The 21,772-nt window shown below is 47.0% G+C and overlaps 1 protein-coding gene across 7 annotated transcripts in view; it reads right to left on the reverse strand.

Annotated features, from left to right (window-relative positions):
* Positions 1-21,772, reverse strand: part of CTIF (cap binding complex dependent translation initiation factor) — a 198,614-nt gene that overhangs the window by 140,789 nt on the left and 36,053 nt on the right. For all 7 annotated transcript variants that reach the window (XR_014517244.1, XR_014517245.1, XR_014517246.1 and 4 more), the window contains exons 2-3: positions 4,358-4,570; positions 2,924-3,007 (exon numbers count right to left, since the gene is read on the reverse strand). Coding sequence is in view for 4 of the 7 variants with exons in the window: in XM_083465981.1 (XP_083322107.1) it covers positions 2,924-3,007; positions 4,358-4,537 (264 nt within the window). In the remaining 3 variants the exon portion in view is untranslated. The remainder of the gene's footprint in view (positions 1-2,923; positions 3,008-4,357; positions 4,571-21,772) is intronic.

A 21,772-nucleotide genomic window follows, 5' to 3' on the forward strand; every position in this document is an offset into this window, starting at 1 on the left:
AGGATTACAGAAGGTTCTCTGTCTCTCTCTCTGCTAGAATACTAGAACTTAGGTCACCCAATGAAAATGGCTGGCAGGAGATTCAGGACAGACAAAACAAAATACAGTGGTACCTTGGTTCTCAAACGCCTTGGTTCCCAAACGCTGAGAACCCGTCTGTCAGCTTTTGTTGCTTGCACCAATCAGAAGCTTCGCCTTGGTTTTCGAACATTTCAGAAGTCAAACGGACTTCTGGCATGGATTAAGTTTGGCGCTTTTGTTTTTGCTATTTATTTTGAGTATTTGTTTTTGAGGCATTTTCGGTTCATTTGTTTCTGTGACTGTGTGGAACCCAGTTCAGCTACTGATTGATTGATTTTGTGACTGTGGAAATGGATAAAAGCCCCCCATCCATCCTACATCAGTGCAGGTAAGAAAAAATAATAATTTTTACCATCTACAATACCGTCTTACTTGTTTTATAGCACAGTACATTGATTATTGCTTTCATTTTATGGATCAATGGTCTTGTTAGATAGTAAAATTCATGTTAAATTGCTGTTTTAGGGGTTGCTTTTAAAAGTCTGGAACACATTAATCCGTTTTGCATTGCTTTCTATGGGAAAGCGCACCTTGGTTTTGGAACGCTTTGGTTTTGGAACGGACGTCCTGAACGGATTAAGTTTGAGAACCAAGGTACCACTGCATTTATTTGTGGAACGTAATATATAGAATTTGCTGCCAAAGGCTTCGATGGCCTAGAAAAAATAATCACAGTAATAGACAAACTGATGGAGGATAGATCTCTCAGAGGTGATGCACAATCAGATAAGCAAGGAGCCCTGTCTCTCATCTCAAGATGGTGATGGACTACAATTCACATCACCCCTCTTCATTGGCTATGCTGCAGGGGCCAAAGTGAGTCTGAGTCCCACAACAAACGGTACCTCCATGTACCGCCTATTCTTCACGCGGAGCTACAATTCTCCATGTGGTTTAACAGTCAAACGCACTTCCCAGGAAACTCTGGGAATTGTAGCCCCGTGCGGAGAACAGGGGCCTCCTAACAGTACCCATAACAAAGTGTACTTGCTGCAATTCTTTTCTGGGAAGCTGTGACTGTTTAAAGTGGCATGATATCGCTTTACAGTGGTGCCTCGCAAGACAAAAAGAATCCGTTCTGTGATTCTCTTCGTCTAGCGGTTTTTTCGTCTTGCGAAGCAAGCCCATTGAAGGATTAGCACATTAGCGCTATTAGCGGCTATTAGCGGCTTATCTGCTGATCGGATCAGCTGATAAGCGGCTTAGAAAAAAGGGGGGGGAGGAAAAAACCCCGCAGGAACTCGCAAGACATTGTCGTCTTGCGAAGCAAGCCCATAGGAAATTCGTTTTGCGAAGCACCTCTAAAACGGAAAACTCTTTCATCTAGCGAGTTTTCCGTCTTGCGAGGCATTCGTCTTGCGGGGCACCACTGTACTTGCATAGGGCAGACGGGTCCCTAGATTGCGTTCTTTCCTACGATCTGTTTCTCCCCTGAAGTAATCATATCTATTACTGTAGCTCTGCCCTTCCCAATAGCATTGCCTTTATATCCAGCCCCCCCAACTTTCCCAAATTGCAGCAGGTGAGGAGTGGGAGCGCTTAACCCTTTCCCCACGGACGGTGGTCCCAGTGCAACTTGCCTTTCTCCCAATAACTGCGGCTGGATAAAGGAGGAGTGATGATTCGGATGCAGGTTTTCAGAAGCCTGGAAAGAGCTGCTTTTCCACTTCCAGCTTAAAGCAGAACAGCAGTGGTTTGGGCACTGCTAAATCTTCCACATCTGGAAACACCTCTGGTTAGGGTGCTTGGCAAAAGAGCTAATGAAGTTGGAGAACTTTGCTAAACCTCAGCAAAACTAAGCAGCTCAAGTTTGTTCATTTAGTTCAGGCATCCCCAACTCGGCCCTCCAGAGGTTTTTGGACTACAACTCCCACCACCCCTAGCTAACAGGACCAGTGGTCAGGGATGATGGGAACTGTAGTCCCAAAACATCTGGAGGGCCGAGTTTGGGGGTGCCTGATTTTGTTGATAAGATTTATATACCCCTTGATTGCAAAAACCCTAAAAGCGGCTTACAGAGAGTTAGCTTGCAAACAAGCTAAGGTTTATAAAATACTGTTAATAAAAGGCTGTTTCGCACTGCTGCAAGGTCTTTGGTTTTTATTTAGTTAGCTTGGCTTCTGTAGCATAGTAAATACAGGTATCAGAGTCCAACAACTTCTCATGATCTAGCAAACAGCTTTGAAAGCAAACAAAGGATAACATAGGCCACGCTGGAAGATCACAACACAGAGGAACAAGCAGCTTTCAAAACTGGCTCCCACCAGTACTATTTTTCTAGGAAAAAAAGGTGCCAGAACTCACCAGGAATGTTACAGATAGGTAGCCGTGTTGGTCTGCCATAGTCAAAATAAAAAATTCCTTCCAGTAGCATCAGTGCTACTGGAAGGAATTTTTTATTTTCACCAGGAATGATTCTCTTATAATGGCTATGGTGCCCACCTGAGAGGTGCCGGAACTGAGGTCTGGTGAGTTGTGGCTGGGGGAAAGAATCCTGCCTCACACCCAGTTCAAATAGCAGAGCAGTGTAGTTGAAAACGAGACTTTTTCAGAAGCTACCTTCTTCCTTTTTCAGAAGGATCACCCAGAAATAAAATTTCCCAAAGTCGTACATTGCAAGTGAAAATTCAGATGCATTTAAGAGGGAAGGTTTGTGAGCAGTTATCAGCAAGAACCCAAAGTCATGCTTCAAAATCCTTCTGGGGAACATTATTTTATGCTGTCAAGACATCTCAAGTCTTGGGAGGTGAAGCCTTGAGGCAAGGAAGAAAGCCACAAAACACAGACAGACAGACAGACAGACAGACAGACATTTCTCGCGGAAGGCTCCTGTTTCCCTTACCTGGTTTTGATTATGAGGTGCTACGTTCTTGCCTCGCGAGGAGGAACGGTTGCCTTCTACCTGTTCATTGCAGTCAGCTGTCCACTGAAACAAAAGAGAACGGGACACAAAGGCGCCATGTGAAACAACTGCTTTGAGGGAGCCCTGGAAAGTCAGTGCTGTAAAACCGGGAGGAGAACAACTTCACAAAGAACTTTGTCTGAGCTTGAAACTGGAGATTGAAGGGGAATCATTTTAAACCAGCCCTGCTGCGAGTCTATGCAGAAAGCTACTGCCCCACAAATTTATTTATTAGCCAGCTTGCCCACAGGCCAGCCACTTGTGGAATATCGACAGCCTAAAATTGATGGAGCTGCAGGGAATGGATAAAATTAATCAAGGGGAGGGGATTGGAGCCCCCTCCCAAAAAAAACCTGGTTTCCCTGCTCTAGAGGCAGCGGTGGTTCGTGCTGGACCAGGAGCAGAGTTCAAATCCCTACTCAGCCATGAAGCTCACTGGCTGACCTTGGGCCAGTCACTGCCTCCCAGTCTAACCTTCCTCACAGGGTTGTCGTTTTGGGGGTTAAATGCTGAGGGGGAGAACCACGCTCACTACCTTGAGCTCCTTGGGAGAAAAAGTTGGGATATAAATGAAATAAATAATATAACTGGAAGAGGAGCTTCACGGGGGGGAGAGGGGGGGAAGAGTGAGCTGCAAACCAGCTTGAGAAAAAGGTGGGATATTATTGTTCCTGTTGTTGTTATTTATTAAATGTGTATACCATCCTTCATCTGAAGATAACAGGGCCGTTCACAATACAACATAAAATACAAACGAGAAGAAAACCCGAAACAAGCCAATAACCTCCTTCCTACAAATACATTTATAAAAGGCATTTAAAGAGGAACGTTTTTGCCTGGCGCCTAAAGGTGTACAGTGGTGCCTCAAGTTAAGTACTTAATTCGTTCCGGAGGTCCGTACTTAACCTGAAACTTTTCTTAACCTGAAGCACCACTTTAGCTAATGGGGCCTCCTGCTGCTGCCGCACCGCCAGAGCACAATTTCTGTTCTCATCCCGAAGCAAAGTTCTTAAACTGAAGCACTATTTGTGGGTTAGCAGAGTCTGTAACTTGAAGCGCATGTAACCTGAAGCCTATGTAACCTGAAGTACCACTGTATAATGAAGGCGCCAGGCAAACCTCCCTGGGGAGCGCATTCCACAAAAGGGGAGCCCCTGCAGAAAAGGCCCCGTCTTCGTGTTGCTGCCCCTCCGGCGCTCTGGCTGAGGAAGCACACAAAAAGGGGCCTCAGACGATGATCGCAGGGTCTGGGTCAGTTCGTATGGGGAGAGAATATAAATGCCATTCTTCATCATCGCAAATGGCACCCGATTCGTTGTACTCTCCCCACTGCACCTTACAGCCCCTCGTCCAAGTTCGCCCACCTGTACGCACCTGCGAGACATTAGACTGCGTTTTCTCGCTCTCCCCGTCCCCTTCCGTCTTGTCCGTTAGCAAGCCTTGCACCTGATACTCCAAAACGTAGCTGTCGATGAAACGCTCCAGCTCTTCGATTTCCTGCGAACGGTTGCTCCCTGCCTCAGACGAGGCAGAAGCCGCAGAGGAATTTTCCATCACTCTGGATAGGGAGCCAAGAGCGGAAGGGGCCTAAGGGCAGGAGGGGTAGGAGAAGGAGAGAGAAGACATGGTTTTTACCTATGTGCCAATATTCGCATTTAAAAACAGAGAAGTCTGAAGAACTGCTCACGGCTCCACCATCTGTCTGGGGATCTTTGGACCTGCACTGTTTCCACACACCAACCACGCATCCTTTAGAATTTTACCTGTGATATTTCATTTGCAGAATCAGAACGAATTTCAGGAACGAAAAAACCTATATTGAAAAAATACGACGTTCCAGCCGCCTGACCCCAAAATGGCAATGAGGCATTCCGTTTTTGTTATGTACTGAAGTTCTCACCCTGGGCCAGCAGGGGGATACTGTAGATAGTTATGCAAATAAGGGGTCGAAAGTGGCGTTCAGTGATTGGATAGTTACAGAAAGTTGTTACAGTTACGTTGTACTGGAGCTCTATATAAGCAGGCTGACTGAACCCTTCAGTTCGGTTCTGTCCTGGCCTGTGAATAAACCAGAGCTGTTTGAAGAATCGCTGTGTCGTCTGATATATTCACCCACAACTTAACAGTTTTGGCTATTGTAACCCTAGTTTAAGGAGCCATTTGTTTCCAACGCTGCACATTACGATTCCCAGAGTCCTCTGGGAAGAAGGACTGATAGTTACACCGGTTCAAGTCTGTGGTGCGAATGTGCCCCTTAGGCTTAGATTGGGGCATGGAGGGAGGGATTTTCAGCAGCAACCAGAAACATAAATCTTTTGGGAACATGCCAGCCTAGGCCTGGGAGATATATATCGCTATATCGCCCAGGACCGGTATGAGGAGCTGACTACGATGTTGGTTTCACTCAGCGGTATACTGGTGCTGAAACTGCTGTGCTCCTGAGTCCCTCTGCCAGCGGTGCAACTTCATCCAAGGGTGCTGCTGGCAGAGGGGCTCAGAAACACGGCGGTTTCACTAGCAATGTACTGCTGAGTGAAACCAGCATCACAGTCTGTCCTCATATTGTGCAGAGGGAGAAACAAGCTGCAGATGGGGTAGGCTTCTTCTACACCACAGCTGAGTGAAGCCCGATGCTGCTGAGGAATCGGGGCTCGCTCAGCTGGGGGGGGGGGAGCCCTCCCACCCCCAAGGTGAGCAGTGGTCTAGGCCAGATGCATTGGCCCTAGGCTGCGAGGCACTGGAGAGAAAGGGCCCCAGCTACGGCGGTGAGCTCTGTGACAGCTTCACCCTGCATCTAACCTGCTAAAGCTAATGCAGCTTGTTTCAATAATAATAAGAATGCAGTCATACCTCAGGATAAATGTGCTTCACATTGAGCGTTTTCAGGTTACGCTCCGCGGCGACCCGGAAGTAACGGAGCGCATTTCTTCCAGGTTTCGCCGCTCACGCAGACACTCAAAATGACGTCACTTGCATGCGCAGTAGCGGCGAATCGCGACCTGAACATGCGCAGTCACGGGTTACACTCTACTCAGGATGTGAACGGGGCTCCGGAACGGATCCTGTTCGCATCCAGAGGTACCACTGTAATAATAATAATAATAATAATAATAATAATAATAATAATAATAATTTATTTCCCCAGCCACTCTGGGCAGCTCCCAGCAGAAAATTAAACGTGGAATAAAATGTCAAACATTAAAAACTTCTCTAAACAGGGCTGCCTTCAGATGTCTTCTAAAAGTCAGATAGTTGTTTCTTTCCTTGACATCTGAAGAGAGGGCATTCCACAGGGCGGGCACCACTACTGAGAGGGCCCTCTGCCTGGTTCCCTGCAACCTCACTTTTTGCAATGAGGGAACCGCCAGAAGACCCTCAAGAGCTGGACCTCATTGTCCGGGTAGAACGATGTGGGTGGAGAAGCTCCTTCAGGTATACAGGGCCGAGGGCATTTAGGGCTTTGAAGGTCAACACCCAACACTTTGAATTGGGCTCGGAAACAGTATATCGCGGTATAGTCTTCAAACCATGATGTTTGACTGGTGATGCGCTGCGATGCTGAAAATCTAACATTGCCCAGCCCTGCGCCAGACGCACGTGAAAGAATTAAAATAGCACAGGAGTTCCTCTTTCACACACCTTCACCACCCTTGAGGGGGGGTTCCAAGAAGCAAGCCATTATTAGCTCCTTCCAATCTGTGTGAGCATGTGCTTTGAGCCCCGTGGCAAGCCAAAGATGGCCGAACAAGAGACCCAATTACCAAGGTCAGCTAACAATGGGATATCAAAAGGCTCAGCACCGGGCAAGGCAAAGAAAAGAGGCGACGGCGGGGGACACGTTTAGCTCTTCGAGTGCAGGAAGCCAAGAGATTCTTCCGAGCTCCGCTCTGCAGCGTTGCAGGCGGACCCCCGAAAGAAGCGAAGCTGCGACAAAAGGTTTTGCTTAAACCTTCGCATGAAAGCGCAGCCCATTGTAGTCCCTCCTGCAACACGACAATGGAGAGAAGCCGTTAAAGGCCGCCACTCACCAGGGCTCTTATTGCAGAACTGACAGATGGACAATGCCAAGCCAGGCGTGACATATGGGAACATGAATAAACACGGCACAGGGGGTGACGGAAGAGTAAATAATTAACTGGCTCTTAGAGGATAGCGGGACAGAATGAACTGCTGACTCCAGAGTAGGGACTGCAAATGATCCGGATTCAGGTTTTGGCTCATTGGCCCCCTTAAAAAAAATATTAAAAATGCTATTAACTGGGGGGTAACTCAGCATACCTGCTGCAATTTCATGCAAGCTATCCATCTCTCGGTGGGACGGCATCAAATCTCTGGAAGTCACTGCCTATTGACGTTTAGGCAGGTGCCTTCATTGTACTGCTTTCAGTGCCCGCTAAAACGTTCCCCTTAAGACAAGCCTACCCAGACATGTAAATTTATTATGTTTCATTGTGAGGGGTTGTTCTTGTTTTTAATCTGCTAGTTTGTTATCTGTTTATTAGGTCTGCCACTTCTAATTGCTACTTTAAGCATTTTACACCATTTCATGAAAAGCGCTGATATTTTAAAAATGACGAAGTGGTATACAAATCATGCTAAATGTAAGTACAGTGGTACCTCTGGTTACATTCGCTTCAGGTTACATACGCTTCAGGTTACAGACTCCGCTAACCCAGAAATATTGCTTCAGGTTAAGAATTTTGCTTCAGGATGAGAACAGAAATCGTGCTCTGGCGGCACGGCAGCAGCAGGAGGTCCCATTAGCTAAAGTGGTGCTTCAGGTTAAGAACAGTTTCAGGTTAAGTACGGACCTCCGGAACGAATTAAGTACTTAACCTGAGGTACCACTTTAGTTAATGGGACCTCCCGCTGCCGCCGTGCCGCCAGAGCACGATTTCTGTTCTCATCCTGAAGCAAAATTCTTAACCTGAAGCAATATTTCTGGGTTAGTGGCGTCTGTAACCTGAAGCGTATGTAACCTGAGGTACCACTGTATCTCAAAATCAAAATCAAAATCAGGAAACGCCGTTTACCTTCCCGCCAGAGTGGTACCTATTTATCTACTTGCACTTTGACGCGCTTTCGAACTGCTAGGTTGGCAGGAGGAGGGACCGAGCAATGGGAGCAGGGATTCGAACCGCTGACCTTCTGATCGGCAAGTCCTAGGCTCTGTGGTTTAACCCACAGCGCCACCTGCGTCCCTTACGTTCTGAACATAAAGACGGTCAAAAGCATTGTACATGGCAAAATGGTCCTCCTAGCCCAGCTGGCACCCTGAGTCCAGGGACCAATCTGGAGTCCACAAGCACAGAATAAATGGCAAAAGAACTACTGTGCTTTGTCCCCAGTATCCGATAATCCTGGGATGGGGAACCTATGGACCAGCGTTCGAAATTAGCCGGGCGCCAGGCGCATTTTGCAACTGGGGACTGTTAGAGTGAAAACTCTTCGAGAAGTCTTGTTGCCATGTGTGGCAACTGAGAGAATACAGTAAAAGAATAAAATCCCAACAAGACTTTGTTTTTGCACCCCGAACCTAAGTTCTGGGAGCCATGTGACAAATGGCTTTTCTATCCTAGTTTCTAACACTGCTGTAGGCCTCCCATCGCCCCAGACCATTGGCCATGCTGGCTGGGATGGAGTTGGGAGTCGAGGTAATTGTTGTTGTTGTTGTTTAGTTGTGTCCGACTCTTTGTGACCCCATGGACCAGAGCACGCCAGGCACTCTGTCTTCCATAGCCTCCCGCAATTTGGCCAAACTCATGTTAGTAGCCTTGGGAACACTGTCCAACCATCTCGTCCTCTATCATCCCCTTCTCCTTGTGCCCTCAATCTTTCCCAACATCAGGGTCTTTTCCAGGGAGTCTTCTCTTCTCATGAGGTGGCCAAAGCATTGGAGCCTCAGCTTCAGGATCTGTCCTTCCAGTGAGCACTCAGGGCTGATTTCCTTAAAAATGGAGAGGTTTGATCTTCTTGCAGTCCATGGGACTCTCAAGAGTCTCCTCCAGCACCAGAATTCAAAAGCATCAATTCTTCGGCGATCAGCCTTCTTTATGGTCCAGCTCTCACTTCCATACAAATCCCTGCTCAGCCAGGAAACTCACTGGGCGACCTTGGGCCAGACACTGCTTCTTGGCCTGCCCTACCTCACAGGGATATTATTGTGAGAAAGTGGAGAGAGGGAGAGATGTATGGACACCACACCTTGAGGTCCTTTGAGCAAAGGTGAGCTCGTAAAAGAGTTATCCTTGATTTATAACACAACATGTTGGTTGAAAGAAAGCATAGTTTGCATCCCTGCTCAATAACCAGCTTGTCACCTGTCAACTACTGCTCTTTAAACTGATCTGTGTTTTCTGCAGGCTCGTGAATGTAGGCTGAAAGTTGACTTGCATACTTGAGAGCCAGTGTGGTGTAGTGGTTAAGAGCGGTAGTCTCGTAATCTGGGGAACCGGGTTCGCGTCTCCGCTCCTCCACCTGCAGCTGCTGGGTGACCTTGGGCCAGTCACACTTCTGTGAAGTCTCTCAGCCCCACTCACCTCACAGAGTGTTTGTTGTGGGGGAGGAAGGGAAAGGAGATTGTTAGCCGCTTTGAGACTCCTTAAAGAGAGGGAAAGGCGGGATATCAAATCCAAACTCTTCTACTTCTTCTCTTCTGAGGAGAGACTCCTGCCTGAAACCCTGGAAAGCTGCTGCCAGTCTGAGTTGACAACATGGAGGTAGATGGACCAGTGGTCTGACTCTGTCTAAGGCAACTTCCTAAATACCTCTATGGCAGGGGTCAGCAAACGTTTTCAGCAGGGGGCCGGTTCACTGTCCCTCAGACCTTGTGGGGGGGCCAGACTATATTTTGAAAAAATAATAATGAATAAATTCCTATACCCCACAAATAACCCAGAGATGCATTTTAAATAAAGGGACACATTCCACTCATGTAAAAACACCAGGCAGGCCCCACAAATAACCCAGAGATGCATTTTAAATAAAAGGACACATTCTACTCATGTAAAAACACGCTGGTTCCCGGACTGTCCGCGGGCTGGATTTATAAGGCGATTGGGCCGGATTTGGCCCCCGGGCCTTAGTTTGCTTACCCATGCTCTACGGAGACTCGAAGAAAACATTTTTAAGTAGGTTGTCTTCCGTTTATGAAATCTGAATTCGGGAAAGGCTGGTTGAAGGCTTCTCTGCCGACACACAGAGCTGCCCATTTTTCAGAATTCTCTCTTGACCACAGTCAGAAATTGGCAGGACCAGATCTGGCAATGGCAGATCTTGCTGCAGCCTCCCCACGCATGGGAGATCAGGTGGAGGCATACAGAGACAAGATGCAATCAAAGCAGAAAATGAGAAGAGTATCTCTCTCTCTCTCAAGCGCTTCCGCTCTGGGGCAGTAATAACAGCTGGCGCTAACCTTTGAATAACTGAACTGCGTGGAAAGGAGTTTCCCGGTTAACTTTTAATCCCCTGGAAAACACAGGTTTTTAAAGGGAAAAGCTGGTACCTCTGGTTGCGAACGGGATCCATTCCGGAGGCCCATTCGCAACATGAGCAGAATGCAACCCACGTCTGCGCGTGCGCAGGTCGCCGCTTCTGCGCATGACGTCATTTTGCGCGTCTGTGCATGCGGCGAAATCCGGAAGTAACCCTTTCCGGTACTTCCAGGTCTCCACGGGACGCAACCTGAAAACGCTCAACCTGAAGCAAACGTAACAAGAGCTATGACTGTACTGTTACGAGCAGGAACCATTCTAATTACTAAAACGTATCTCAGTCTTGCATCAGCTCTATTTGTTCCCCAAAACACACTGCAGATTTAATGCAGCAGCCAGGGACAAACTACGCAGTGAGATGCTTTTGTGTAAGTGAATGCCATTCGCCTGCCTCTGGTGTGGAACAGAGTAGAAGAACAGCAGCTCAGAGTCCATCTTTAATCCAGGAAGTGAGGAAAACAAGTAGTGCCGCTTCCTGCCAGCCCATGCAAATGATTTCAGTTTCAAATGTATATCCCAGCGTTCTTGTAAGAAGACAATGCAAGGAGGCCTGCCCCCATTATTTATTAAAGCTGCCAGTAATTCAGTCTCCAACCATTGTTGGACTACAACTCCCATCACCCCTGACCACTGGTCCTGCTAGCTAGGGATGACGGGAGTTGTAGTCCCACAATGTTTGAGGAAACAGTGCCAACTGAACCAAGTAGGGCTGGAAGTTATCCCTTGCAGGTTTGCTGCCAGTTGTAGTCCCACAATGTTTGAGGAAACAGTGCCAACTGAACCAAGTAGGGCTGGAAGTTATCCCTTGCAGGCTTGCTGCCAGTTAATTCGGATGACACTGAGCAACAGAGACCAATGGTCTGACTTGGTAGAAAGACCAATGTTTGAAATTAGCCAGGCACATTTTGCACCTGACTATCTGCCACGCGACCAAGTGAGGATGCCTGGGTGCCAGGAAGTCTTCACCATCTGGAGGTATTTGCCATGAGATCGTTGGATCTTGACTGTTTTTACAAACTAATATCACATCCTGTAGAATTCTATCAGTTATATTTTAGCTGCACCAACAGAATGAATTTCAGGAACCAAAATGCTTCTTCTGTGTATACTGGGCAGGAACAGTGAACAACCTTGTACAGTGGTACCTCGGTTTAAGAACAGCCCTGTTTACGAACTATTCAGTTTATGAACTCCACAAAACCAGAGGTAGTGTACCCGTTTGCGAACTTTACCTTGGTCTAAGAATGGAATCTGAACGGTGAAAGGCCACCGGTGGTGGGAGGCCTCATTAGGGAAAGCACACTTCGGTTTAAGAACGGTTTTGGTTTAAGAACGGACTTCCAGAACTGGTTAAGTTCCTAAACCGAGGTACCACTGTAGTTAATTATTGTAGCTTGTCTTCACTTACTCCCCCCCCCCCCGCCCTGCTCACAGCTGTGAAGAATATTCCTGTGTTACGGTCCATGTCGCCATTAAGAAAAAGAGGTAGGAATAGGCCAATATATATGGGCACTGTCCCTGGATCAAGTGACTATTCTTCTTTAAAGTTTTCAAAGCTCTTAACCTAGCTCAAGATTGTCATCTGAGCTAGCCAGATGTTTTAACTGAGAATCAACCACAGTCAGACCATCATTTGAAAAATGAAACTTTAGAGCCACCTTGTCCCAAAATGTCAACTAGACATTCTGTTTTGGCGACTGTAACCTTTGGTTTAAGGAGCCAATTGGCGTCTAGCTGATATAAAGGTAAAGGAACCCCTGACCATTAGGTCCAGTTGTGGCCGACTCTGGGGTTGCAGCGCTCATCTCGCTTTATTGGCCGAGGGAGCCAGCGTACAGCTTCCGGGTCATGTGGCCAGCATGACTAAGCCGCTTCTGGCGAACCAGAGCAGCGCACGGAAACACCGTTTACCTTCCCGCCAGAGCAGTACCTATTTATCTACTTGCACTTTGACGTGCTTTCGAACTGCTAGGTTGGCAGGAGCAGGGACCGAGCAACGGGAGCTCACCCCGCCGCGGGGATTCGAACCACCGACCTTCTGATCAGCAAGTCCTAGGCTCTGTGGTTTAACCCACAGCGCCACCCGCGTCCCCTGATATACCCAACACTGAATTCAAGACACCTTCCTATGCGACGTTCTGAAAACAAGTGCTGTACCCATGAGCTACAGTCTTGTCCTTCATTCTGGAGCTCTCTGGAACAGGACTGAGGGACCTTTGGCATTCCAGATGTTCCTGGACATCAGCTCCCATCAGATCCACCAAGCATAGCCAGGAATGGTGGGTGATGATCAACATCTGGAGGTTCTCCACACCTGCTCTAGAAGTTTGGAGGCAGGAGCTATGGTGGGGGGCATACAAGCCAAGAAGTTATCTTTCACATTTAGTGGTCTCAGTTACAGATAGGTAGCCGTGTTGGTCTGCCATAGTCAAAATAAAAAAAATTCCTTCCAGTAGCACCTTAAAGACCAACTAAGTTAGTTCTTGGTATGAGCTTTCGTGTGCATACACACTTCTTCAGATACACTGAAACAGAAGTTGCCAGATCCTTCTATATAGAGAGAAGGTGGGGAGGAGTATTACTCAGAAGGGTGGTGGGAATGGGAGATTGGCTGATAGCTGAGATGAGCCTGTTGACGACTCTTAACGACTGCAATAGGTCTTACAGGAAAAGGCAAGGGGTGAGAAGGTGAAAAATGGCTTTGTGATGTATAATGAGATAAGAATCCAATGTCTTTGTTCAGACCAGGTCTCTCCATGGTTTTAAGTTTGGTAATGAGTTGCAATTCAGCAGCTTCTCTTTCCAGTCTATTTCTGAAATTCCCCCTTAAGCTCTCCTACCACACTTCAGTCCACGAGAAGAACTTCCAGCAATATCCCAAGCAGCCGCCTTGCTATGCTCTAGCCTCCTGCTCCTGGCTTGTATCGTTAGGCTGTAAGCTCTCCTGCCAAGGTAATGTGATGGGATTTGGCCTTTGTGCACCTGGGCTTGCTGTGAGGTGTCAGATATGCTTAAGAAAGCGGAATGCCAAGATATAATCAGGGTTTGTACATGTTCGGTGCCAAAAGAAAGAAAAACACACACCCCAAGCTCTGTGTCAAGAAGAAAGCTGAATTCTACAACCAGGAAAGGTTTCCAATTATGCAATGAACAAATGTGATTTGCAGTTTATCCTGAACCAATTCAGCTTTTTAAAACCGGGCTACTAATTTAAACGCACCACGCTAGGAGAGGAGATGGCAGGGATTTTTTTTTTTTAATTTCTCTATTAAATTTCCGTCAAATAACGTTGAGCTTAAAAGCAATCGTTGCCTCTGCCTGAAGCTCTTCCCCCAACTCTTACATCAGGTGGTGGCGGCACCAAAAAGTGTTCTCAGTGTCGTGTTATGGGTTATGTTTTAAATTTGACTACTCTGGTCTGTATGTCGCCCAGAGAACATGTTTGTTAGGCGACACCTAAGCTGAATTAATGATGACGATTAGAAGGAAATGAGCCGGTGGAAATTAACACGCTGCCAAGCTGAATGGGGATGGAAATATGGAGGTGAAGCTTATCCTTTAAAAAATAAAAAAATAATCAGACATTTTTGTAAGGCTTTGACCATGAAGGAAGAAGGTCTGAGAGGAGGAGCAGCTTAGGGGATCCGAGAATGTGCTTCACATACAGGAGAGTTACAAGTTCAGGCCTGGTCTGCGATTCTCCTGGTCTCTGCTGCTGAGAGTCTTCTAAGCAAAGATGCCAACCAACATTATGAAATACTGGGCCAGTGTTTAAAAGTACCTTGGCAAGGCGTTTTGAAGCAGTGTTCAAAATTAGCCAGGTGCAATTTCAACCACACAGAGATCTCTGGACACCAGGTTGGCCTCAGACATCTCCACTTGGCGGACCTTAAGCAGGTAAGCTTGTTTATTATTACAGTCATACCTCATGTTACGTTTGCGCGTTTTCAGGTTGCGTCCTGCGGTGACCCGGAAGTACCGGAAAGGGTTACTTCCGGGATTCGCCGCTCACATATGCACAGATGCACAAAATGACATCATGCGCATGCACAGAAGCGGTGAATCGCGACCCGCATGTGCGCAGACACGGGCTGCGTTCTTTTCAGGTTGCGAATGGGCCTCCGGAACGGATCCTGTTCGCAACCAGAGGTACCACTGCATTAATTATATTTTTTATTTATGTATACCCTGCCCATCTGGCTGGGTTTATTGCATTTATAGCCCACCGTTTTCTCCATGTTCACCCCCCTCCTCAGTTAATCCCTACGACTATCTTGTGAGGTAGGTTAAGGGGGCTGTGACTGACTCCAAGGTCACCCACTGAGCTCCATGACTGAGTGGGGATTTGAACCCTGATCTTCCAGGTCCCGGTCTAGCACTCTAACCACTACACCACCCTGGCTTCCGAGAGTTCTTCTTCCTATGGGACAGCTCTATAAATTAGGTTGGTAAATAAATATGGGGAAAGCAAAAAGGAGAGAAGGATCTGAAAGCATTTTCCTTGAAGCTTGACTTCCGTTTTGTTCTGCATTGTTTTATTTGATGTTTTAATGTGTTGCAAACCGCTTTGAGACTTTTTCTTTAAATTTTTAAACGGTGTAGAAATGAAATGAATAATGATAATAGACTTCATTGCAAAAGGAAAAGAAAAAAGGCACAGATACATTCCCTTGTGGCGACCGTAACCTAGGTTTAAGGTGCCATTTGGTGATTAGCTTATATATCTAAATTTCTAACAATGTTCACAGCACCTTGCACCTGATGTCATCGTGATGTCAGGGGGCTGACTATTCGCAGAGCCAAAAATGTTCACCACGCCTGCTGTAAAAGGCAGATTCTTCATATGCTCAGACAGCAATGCGAAGAGAGGCATTAATGATGTTATAACAGCAATCAATCACCCAAAGGCCAGTGGCTCTTTCATTTAATTTAACATTTCTAATCTGCTCATCGCCATAGTCAATTGCAGGACAGGGTACGATAAACTCCAATTAAAACAATAAAGTAGTCGATTTGCATCAAGGCAACAAGAAATGTAAATAAACCACAATTTCAGAACTATGTCCTTCTAGCCCAGATGTGGGGAACTTTTGGCACGCCAGGTGTTGCTGAACTACAACTCCCATCAGCCCCAGGGGGGCTGGGAGTTGTAGCTAACCGACAACAGGAGAACCCCAGGTTCCTCACATCTGTTCTCACCTGTCCTGGACAAATGACATCCTACAAATCCATAGCTGTCAACTGTCCCTTATTTGGCGGGAAAGTGCCTTATTCCAGCGCCGTGTCCCGCTGCTGTCCCTTAAATTTCCTGGGTTTCAAATGAAGCAGCTCCTCCCCCCCCCCCCCGCCGGCCAGGGAGGAGGGAGGCTCCAACTGTGTTGCTTGGCTGCGTTGCTCACCCAATAAGGAGTCTAAGAACGACTGGGGGGTGGAGCTTGCATGCCTTGTGCCGATCAAATCGGCCGCGTTGCCTGGGGACTCGCCTTTGCTCAGCGCTTCCCAGCGGAGAGGGGGCGGTGGTTTTCCTTGCTGCATCCCCTTTGCCGGGTTGCTGCACTGTGGGAACCACCGCTTGAGGCTTCGCTTGGCTGCTGGCTGGGCTTTCTGCCTTTGGCTCGGAGGGGCTCAGAAGTTGAACATACCTGTGCTGGGAAAATCCCTTATTTTGGCTGCTGATCCCTTATTTCCGAGGCTGCTGGTCCCTTATTTTCAAATCTGTAAGTTGACAGCTATGTACAAATCCCCGAGTAAATAAGTGTGTGGACACCATTTTAACAGGGTACAAGATTTTGGGAAGAAAGGGAGGAACCCAAAGCAGAGAGTGGCAGAATGCAACACAAACCATGCTTCTCTCATGTTGAAAAGAGATCAGGAGATTTCCCAGTGGAAGTGACCAACAGCATGGCTGAATGTTGGAATGAAGGTTGGTGTATTTTGAAAATGGAAAGTGTAATGCTGGTGGGTCAACAAAAGAGGTTTAAAACTGTCTCAAGGAAAATCTTTTAAAATGTAGTATAAACACCAACAATTGGGAAACACTGGCCTGCGAGCGCTCCAGTTGGAGAACAGCCTTTTCCAAAGGTGTCATGGGCTTTGAAGACACTCGAACTCAGGATGCAGGGGAGAAACGTGCTAAGAGGAAGGCATGCTTGGCAAATTCACACCGTGATCAACTCCCACCCAGGAACCAATGTCCCCAACTGTGAAAAGACGTGTGGATGCAGAATTGACCTACACAGTCACTTACAGACTCAATTGTTAAAACAGTGTTTATGGAAGACAATCTTACTTGGCTACGAGTGATCGCCAAAGAAGAAGAAGATTTTGCTAGTATTCCAGAAGCACAGAAGCAGCACAAGACCTGGGCTGGCTCTCAGGCAGGCCCTGAGGTTTGGGGGGGGGGGGGAGACTCGGAAAATGAATGGCCTCCTGTCGGCCATATTGGAAAATGGCATCTATCTCCATCAGGCAGGGGAGCCATTTTGACATGTACCCCAACCAGGAGGAGGCAGGAAAAGTAAGGATGATAAAAAACAACCCGAGAATGTGAAGGGCATGAGAGGTCAAGGGCTGGCTGAGACCATAAAATAATCCCTATTAGGAGAAGGGGAGAGGACAACATATGGAAATTTAGAAAATCTGTAGGGTCATGGCAAAATACGGCCAATGAAAGTGGGGATGGGGGGGGATATACAGGATTTGATGAAATACTTTTTTCTATCCCCTTATCAGAATTCAGATTCTAAGCATCTTTGAAGCAAAGTCTGCTCTTTTTAAATGTTATTTTATTTTATGTACAGTCCTTTCAACAGAAGACTTTACATCCAAAATAAACCAGAATACAAGCAAAAACATGGCTCACATATTTTCATTTGTACCAAATTCTTCTCAAATTCCCTTGTTTTTCTATTCTTTAATGTTAGTCTTCTTTTAACTCCTTGTTCTTAGCCTCTTAAATCACCTAGGCATCCTTAGCAATTTTCCAGGTATTGCCCTATGCCTCCCTCCCCCCGACCCATGGCTTCCCTTCACCCAAAGTCTGCTCTTTTTTATGTCTCTCTGCAAAGCACCCTACACACCGGTGTAATACTGATATTCATATTATCATGTCACCCTAGTACCTGTTCATATATCCAAAATGCTGGTAGCCAAAACAGATGCAACACAGGACAAAACTAGGAGGAACTTTATTAGGCAATCTGAATGAATTCATGAATTCAACAGACTATTAGCAGAAAGAAACACACGCACATACATTCTAAGATGGAATGGTTAATTAAAATATGGCATGTCACCAAACTGAAGAGACTGGCAATGTGGGTTGTTGCTTTTTTTTAACGTAGAGAATAGTTTCTTAATAATACTGTCATTTTGGTATTAGTTGGCAGGAAACTGACGAGCTGGAGGTATCTTTTACACTGCAAACACTGCAATTGTTGTGTAATGCATATTTTGCATATTTTATAGGTGCTTGTTTGTATTTTAGCACTATTGCACGAATCTGCTCACATCGAATAGCCTGTGTTTTCATTTGCTTTTACAGTCATACCTCGTGTTACGTCCGCTTCATGTTATGCTTTTAGGTTATGTCCCATGGCGACCCGGAAGTATCGGAAAGGGTTATTTCCGGGTTTCGCCGCTCGTGCATGCGCAGAAGCATAAAACGACATCACGCGCATGTGCAGAAGCGGCGAATCGCAACTCACGCATGCGCGGACGCATTGCTACGGGTTGTGTTCCTTTCACGTTGCGAATGGGCCTCCGGAACGGATCCTGTTCGCAACCAGAGGTACCAATGTACTATGCAAAAAATATTCCATATAAAGAAAGTGATGGGAATTTCCAGACCTGTTCTTCCAGTATTTTATTTTTTAAATGAAAAATGATGAGAGGTAATGAGCTTCAATTTTCATTGCAGCCGTGGCACAGAGAAGGGTGGAAGTTGGGCCCATGGCGTCGATAAGAATTTTTCCAGGGTGGTCTGGATTCAAAGTAAAAACAATGGAAGAGTTGGATTGGGCTAGTTTCTCACAAAAAAGGGAAAAATATAGTGCCTGTAGATTTTGCCTCCTATCTCAATAAATTTATCTACAATAAATTTACTTTTTTTTAAAAAAGGAATACAGTCGTACCTTGGATCCTGAACGCCTTGGTACTCGGACGTTTTGGCTCCCAAACGCCGCAAACCCACAAGTAAGTGTTTCGGTTTTCAAATGTTCTTTGGAACCCAAAGGTCTGATGGGGTTTCCGATTGGCTGCAGGACCTTCCTGCAGCCAATCAGAAGCCACGCTTTGGTTTCCAAACATTTTGGAAGTTGAATGGACTTCCAGAACAGATTCTGTTTGACTTCCGAGGTATGACTGTACAGTGGTGCCTCAGGTTAAGTACTTAATTCGTTCCGGAGGTTCGTTCTTAACCTGAAACTGTTCTTAACCTGAAGCACCACTTTAGCTAATGGGGCCTCCTGCTGCTGCCGCGCTGCCGGAGCACAATTTCTGTTCTCATCCTGAAGCAAAGTTCTTAACCTGAAGCACTATTTCTGGGTTAGCGGAGTCTAACCTGAAGCGTATGTAACCTGAGGTACCACTGTATGGGGATTATGGTTCATGGAGGGGGGCACCTGCCCTCTTAGCCTCCCCTTTGTCAATGCCCATGGGTAGGGAATTTAACCCCTTCCAAAACTACTATTAGACCTGCCTGGGAGAGCAAAAATAATACACACTCCTGCCTTTTTTTCCTGTGCAATTAAGAGCTGCTCCTGGGAGGAAAGATGACAAAAATAAGGGAAAATGTGTGTGTTGGGTGGGGGGGGGGGACGGTTAAGATCCCCTCCCGAATATGGTGGCTTTGAGTTTTTTTAAAAAAATAAAATCAGAGCCCTTCACTGCTTTTAAGTTAAAAAACAAAACAAAATAAGAGTAGGGAAGAATTGATCATGGATCTCCAGTGTGACGTCTGTTTTGGCCCCAAGTGATAGTGTTTGCCTCATCTAATATCAGGATTTTGCCAGTAAAAGTAATGAGATGAAAGCGACTGCTCTTGACAGTGTCATCTAGCTGACTGAGCAAAAGAAAATGGAGAGGGAGGGAGGGGAAAAACAGACTGGGGTGGGGGATGTCTTTCCAAATCCAGCTGGCAAAATGCTTAGCGCTGCAAACTGGTTCAACTGCAACGCAGTCCCTCATTATAAGTATGGTTCTACTTAGTCCTTGAACTCTTTCCCACAACCCACAACCCCGCTCAGAGACCATAGACCTTTCTCCCCAAGCTGTAGCTCCAAGGGTTTTAGCCCCGTGTCCAACTCTGCAATTCAATGCTTCAGGAGAAGAGTGCCCACTCTGCGTACAGGAGGACCCAAATTAAACCCCTGCTATCTCCAGTGGAAAGGACTTGAGATGATAGGAAAGATTTCTATCAAAGGTCTTTCAGAAATACTGCCAGCTACCGATGGTGGTGCCAGACTTGATCAATACTTTGTCCAATACACAAAAGGGTGAACCAAATGATCAATGCAAGTTGCAGCAGATGGGGAGAGCGTTGTTACGTCCAGGCCTTGCAGGTGGTCTTCCCCCTGGCATCTTCCTGCCCTCTGTGAGAGCCGAGGTAAAGGGTAAAGGGTAAAGGGGCCCCTGACCATTAGGTCCAGTCGTGACCGACTCTGGGGTTGCGTGCTCATCTCGTTCTATAGGCCGAGGGAGCCGGTGTTTGTCCGCAGACAACTTCCAGGTCATGTGGCCAGCATGACTAAGCCGCTTCTGGCGAACCAGAGCAGCGCACGGAAACACCGTTTACCTTCCCACCGGAGCGGTACCTATTTATCTACTTGCACTGGTGTGCTTTCGAACTGCTAGGTTGGCAGGAGCAGGGACCGAGCAACGGGAGCTCACCCCGTTGCGGGGATTCGAATCGCCAACCTTCTGATCGGCAAGTCCTAGGCTCTGTGGTTTAACCCACAGCGCCACCTGCATCCCTTGTGAGAGCCGAGCGCTGGACTAAATGGGCCTTTGGACTTCTCTCAAGGTTCGCCAAGCTCATTCCCCTAGAGCAGCGGTTCTCAACCTGTGGGTCCCCAGATGTGGACTACAGTGGTACCTCAGGTTAAGAACTTAATTCATTCCGGAGGTCTGTTCTTAACTTGAAACTGTTCTTAATCTGAGGTACCACTTTAGCTAATGGGGCCTCCCGCCGCCGCCGCCACACAATTTCTGTTCTCATCCTGAAGCAAAGATCTTAACCTGAGGTTCTATTTCTGGGTTAGCGGAGTCTGTAACCTGAAGCGTCTGTAACCCGAGGTACCACTGTACAACTCCCATCACTCCTGGCTAGCAAGGCCAGAGCTCAGGGATGATGGGAGTTGTAGTCCAACAATATCTGGGGACCCACAGGTTGAGAACCGCTGCCTTAGAGGTTGAGAATAGGCAAACCTAAAAGTGCTTCTGCAACATGTGCCTGTCCAGCCTAGACAAACCTTTGTAAGAGTCAAGCCCTCCACAAGGGAGAAAAACCCCATCTGGTATACGGGAATTGGATCTTACTGGCAGAACCTTGAAGTAGCAAAGGAGCTTCCACATACCCCGTCATTCATTTTACAAGCTTCTCTTGAGTTAGGTCCTCCAGAGAGATGAGGTTGGGAAGAGCAGGCAACGTCGCCTCAGACACAGGGATGAGTCAATCTCGTCTCAGCCATTAACGGTCCCTAAAGTGGAAAACTGCTGCATGCTGCTGCATCCATGCCAGACTGTCTCAAAAATCCCTGATCTCTGCATTGCAAGGGACTCCATTTGGCCACAGAGCAGCACTCTGAGACCTTTGACTACCATACAAAGGTAACTCTAGCTGCCCAAGCAAAATGACGACAGTTAATTTGCATCTCAAAACCCTTAATTAATTTGCATCTCGAAAGGGACGCGGGTGGCGCTGTGGCTTAAACCACTGCGTCGCTTGGACTTACCATTTGGAAGGTCGGCGGTTTCAATCCCCGTGACGGGATGCGCTCCCGTTGCTCTGTCCCTGCTCCGGCCAACCTAGCATTTCGAAAGCACGCCAGTGCAAGTAGATAAATAGGTACCACTGTGGTGGGAAGGTAAGCAGCGTTTCCGCATGCTCTGGTTTCCATCACGTGGTCCCATTGCACCAGAAGCGGCTTAGTCATGCTGGCCACATGAGCCAGAAAGCTGTCTGTGGACAAACGCCGGCTCCCTTGGCCTGAAAGTGAGATAAGCGCCCCAACCCCATAGTTGCCTTTGATTGGACTTAACCGTCCAGGGGTCCTTTACCTATTTTTACCTATACATG

Source organism: Podarcis liolepis, assembly GCF_965112155.1.
Source record: "Podarcis liolepis genome assembly, chromosome: 11".
NCBI lineage: Eukaryota > Metazoa > Chordata > Lepidosauria > Squamata > Lacertidae > Podarcis > Podarcis liolepis.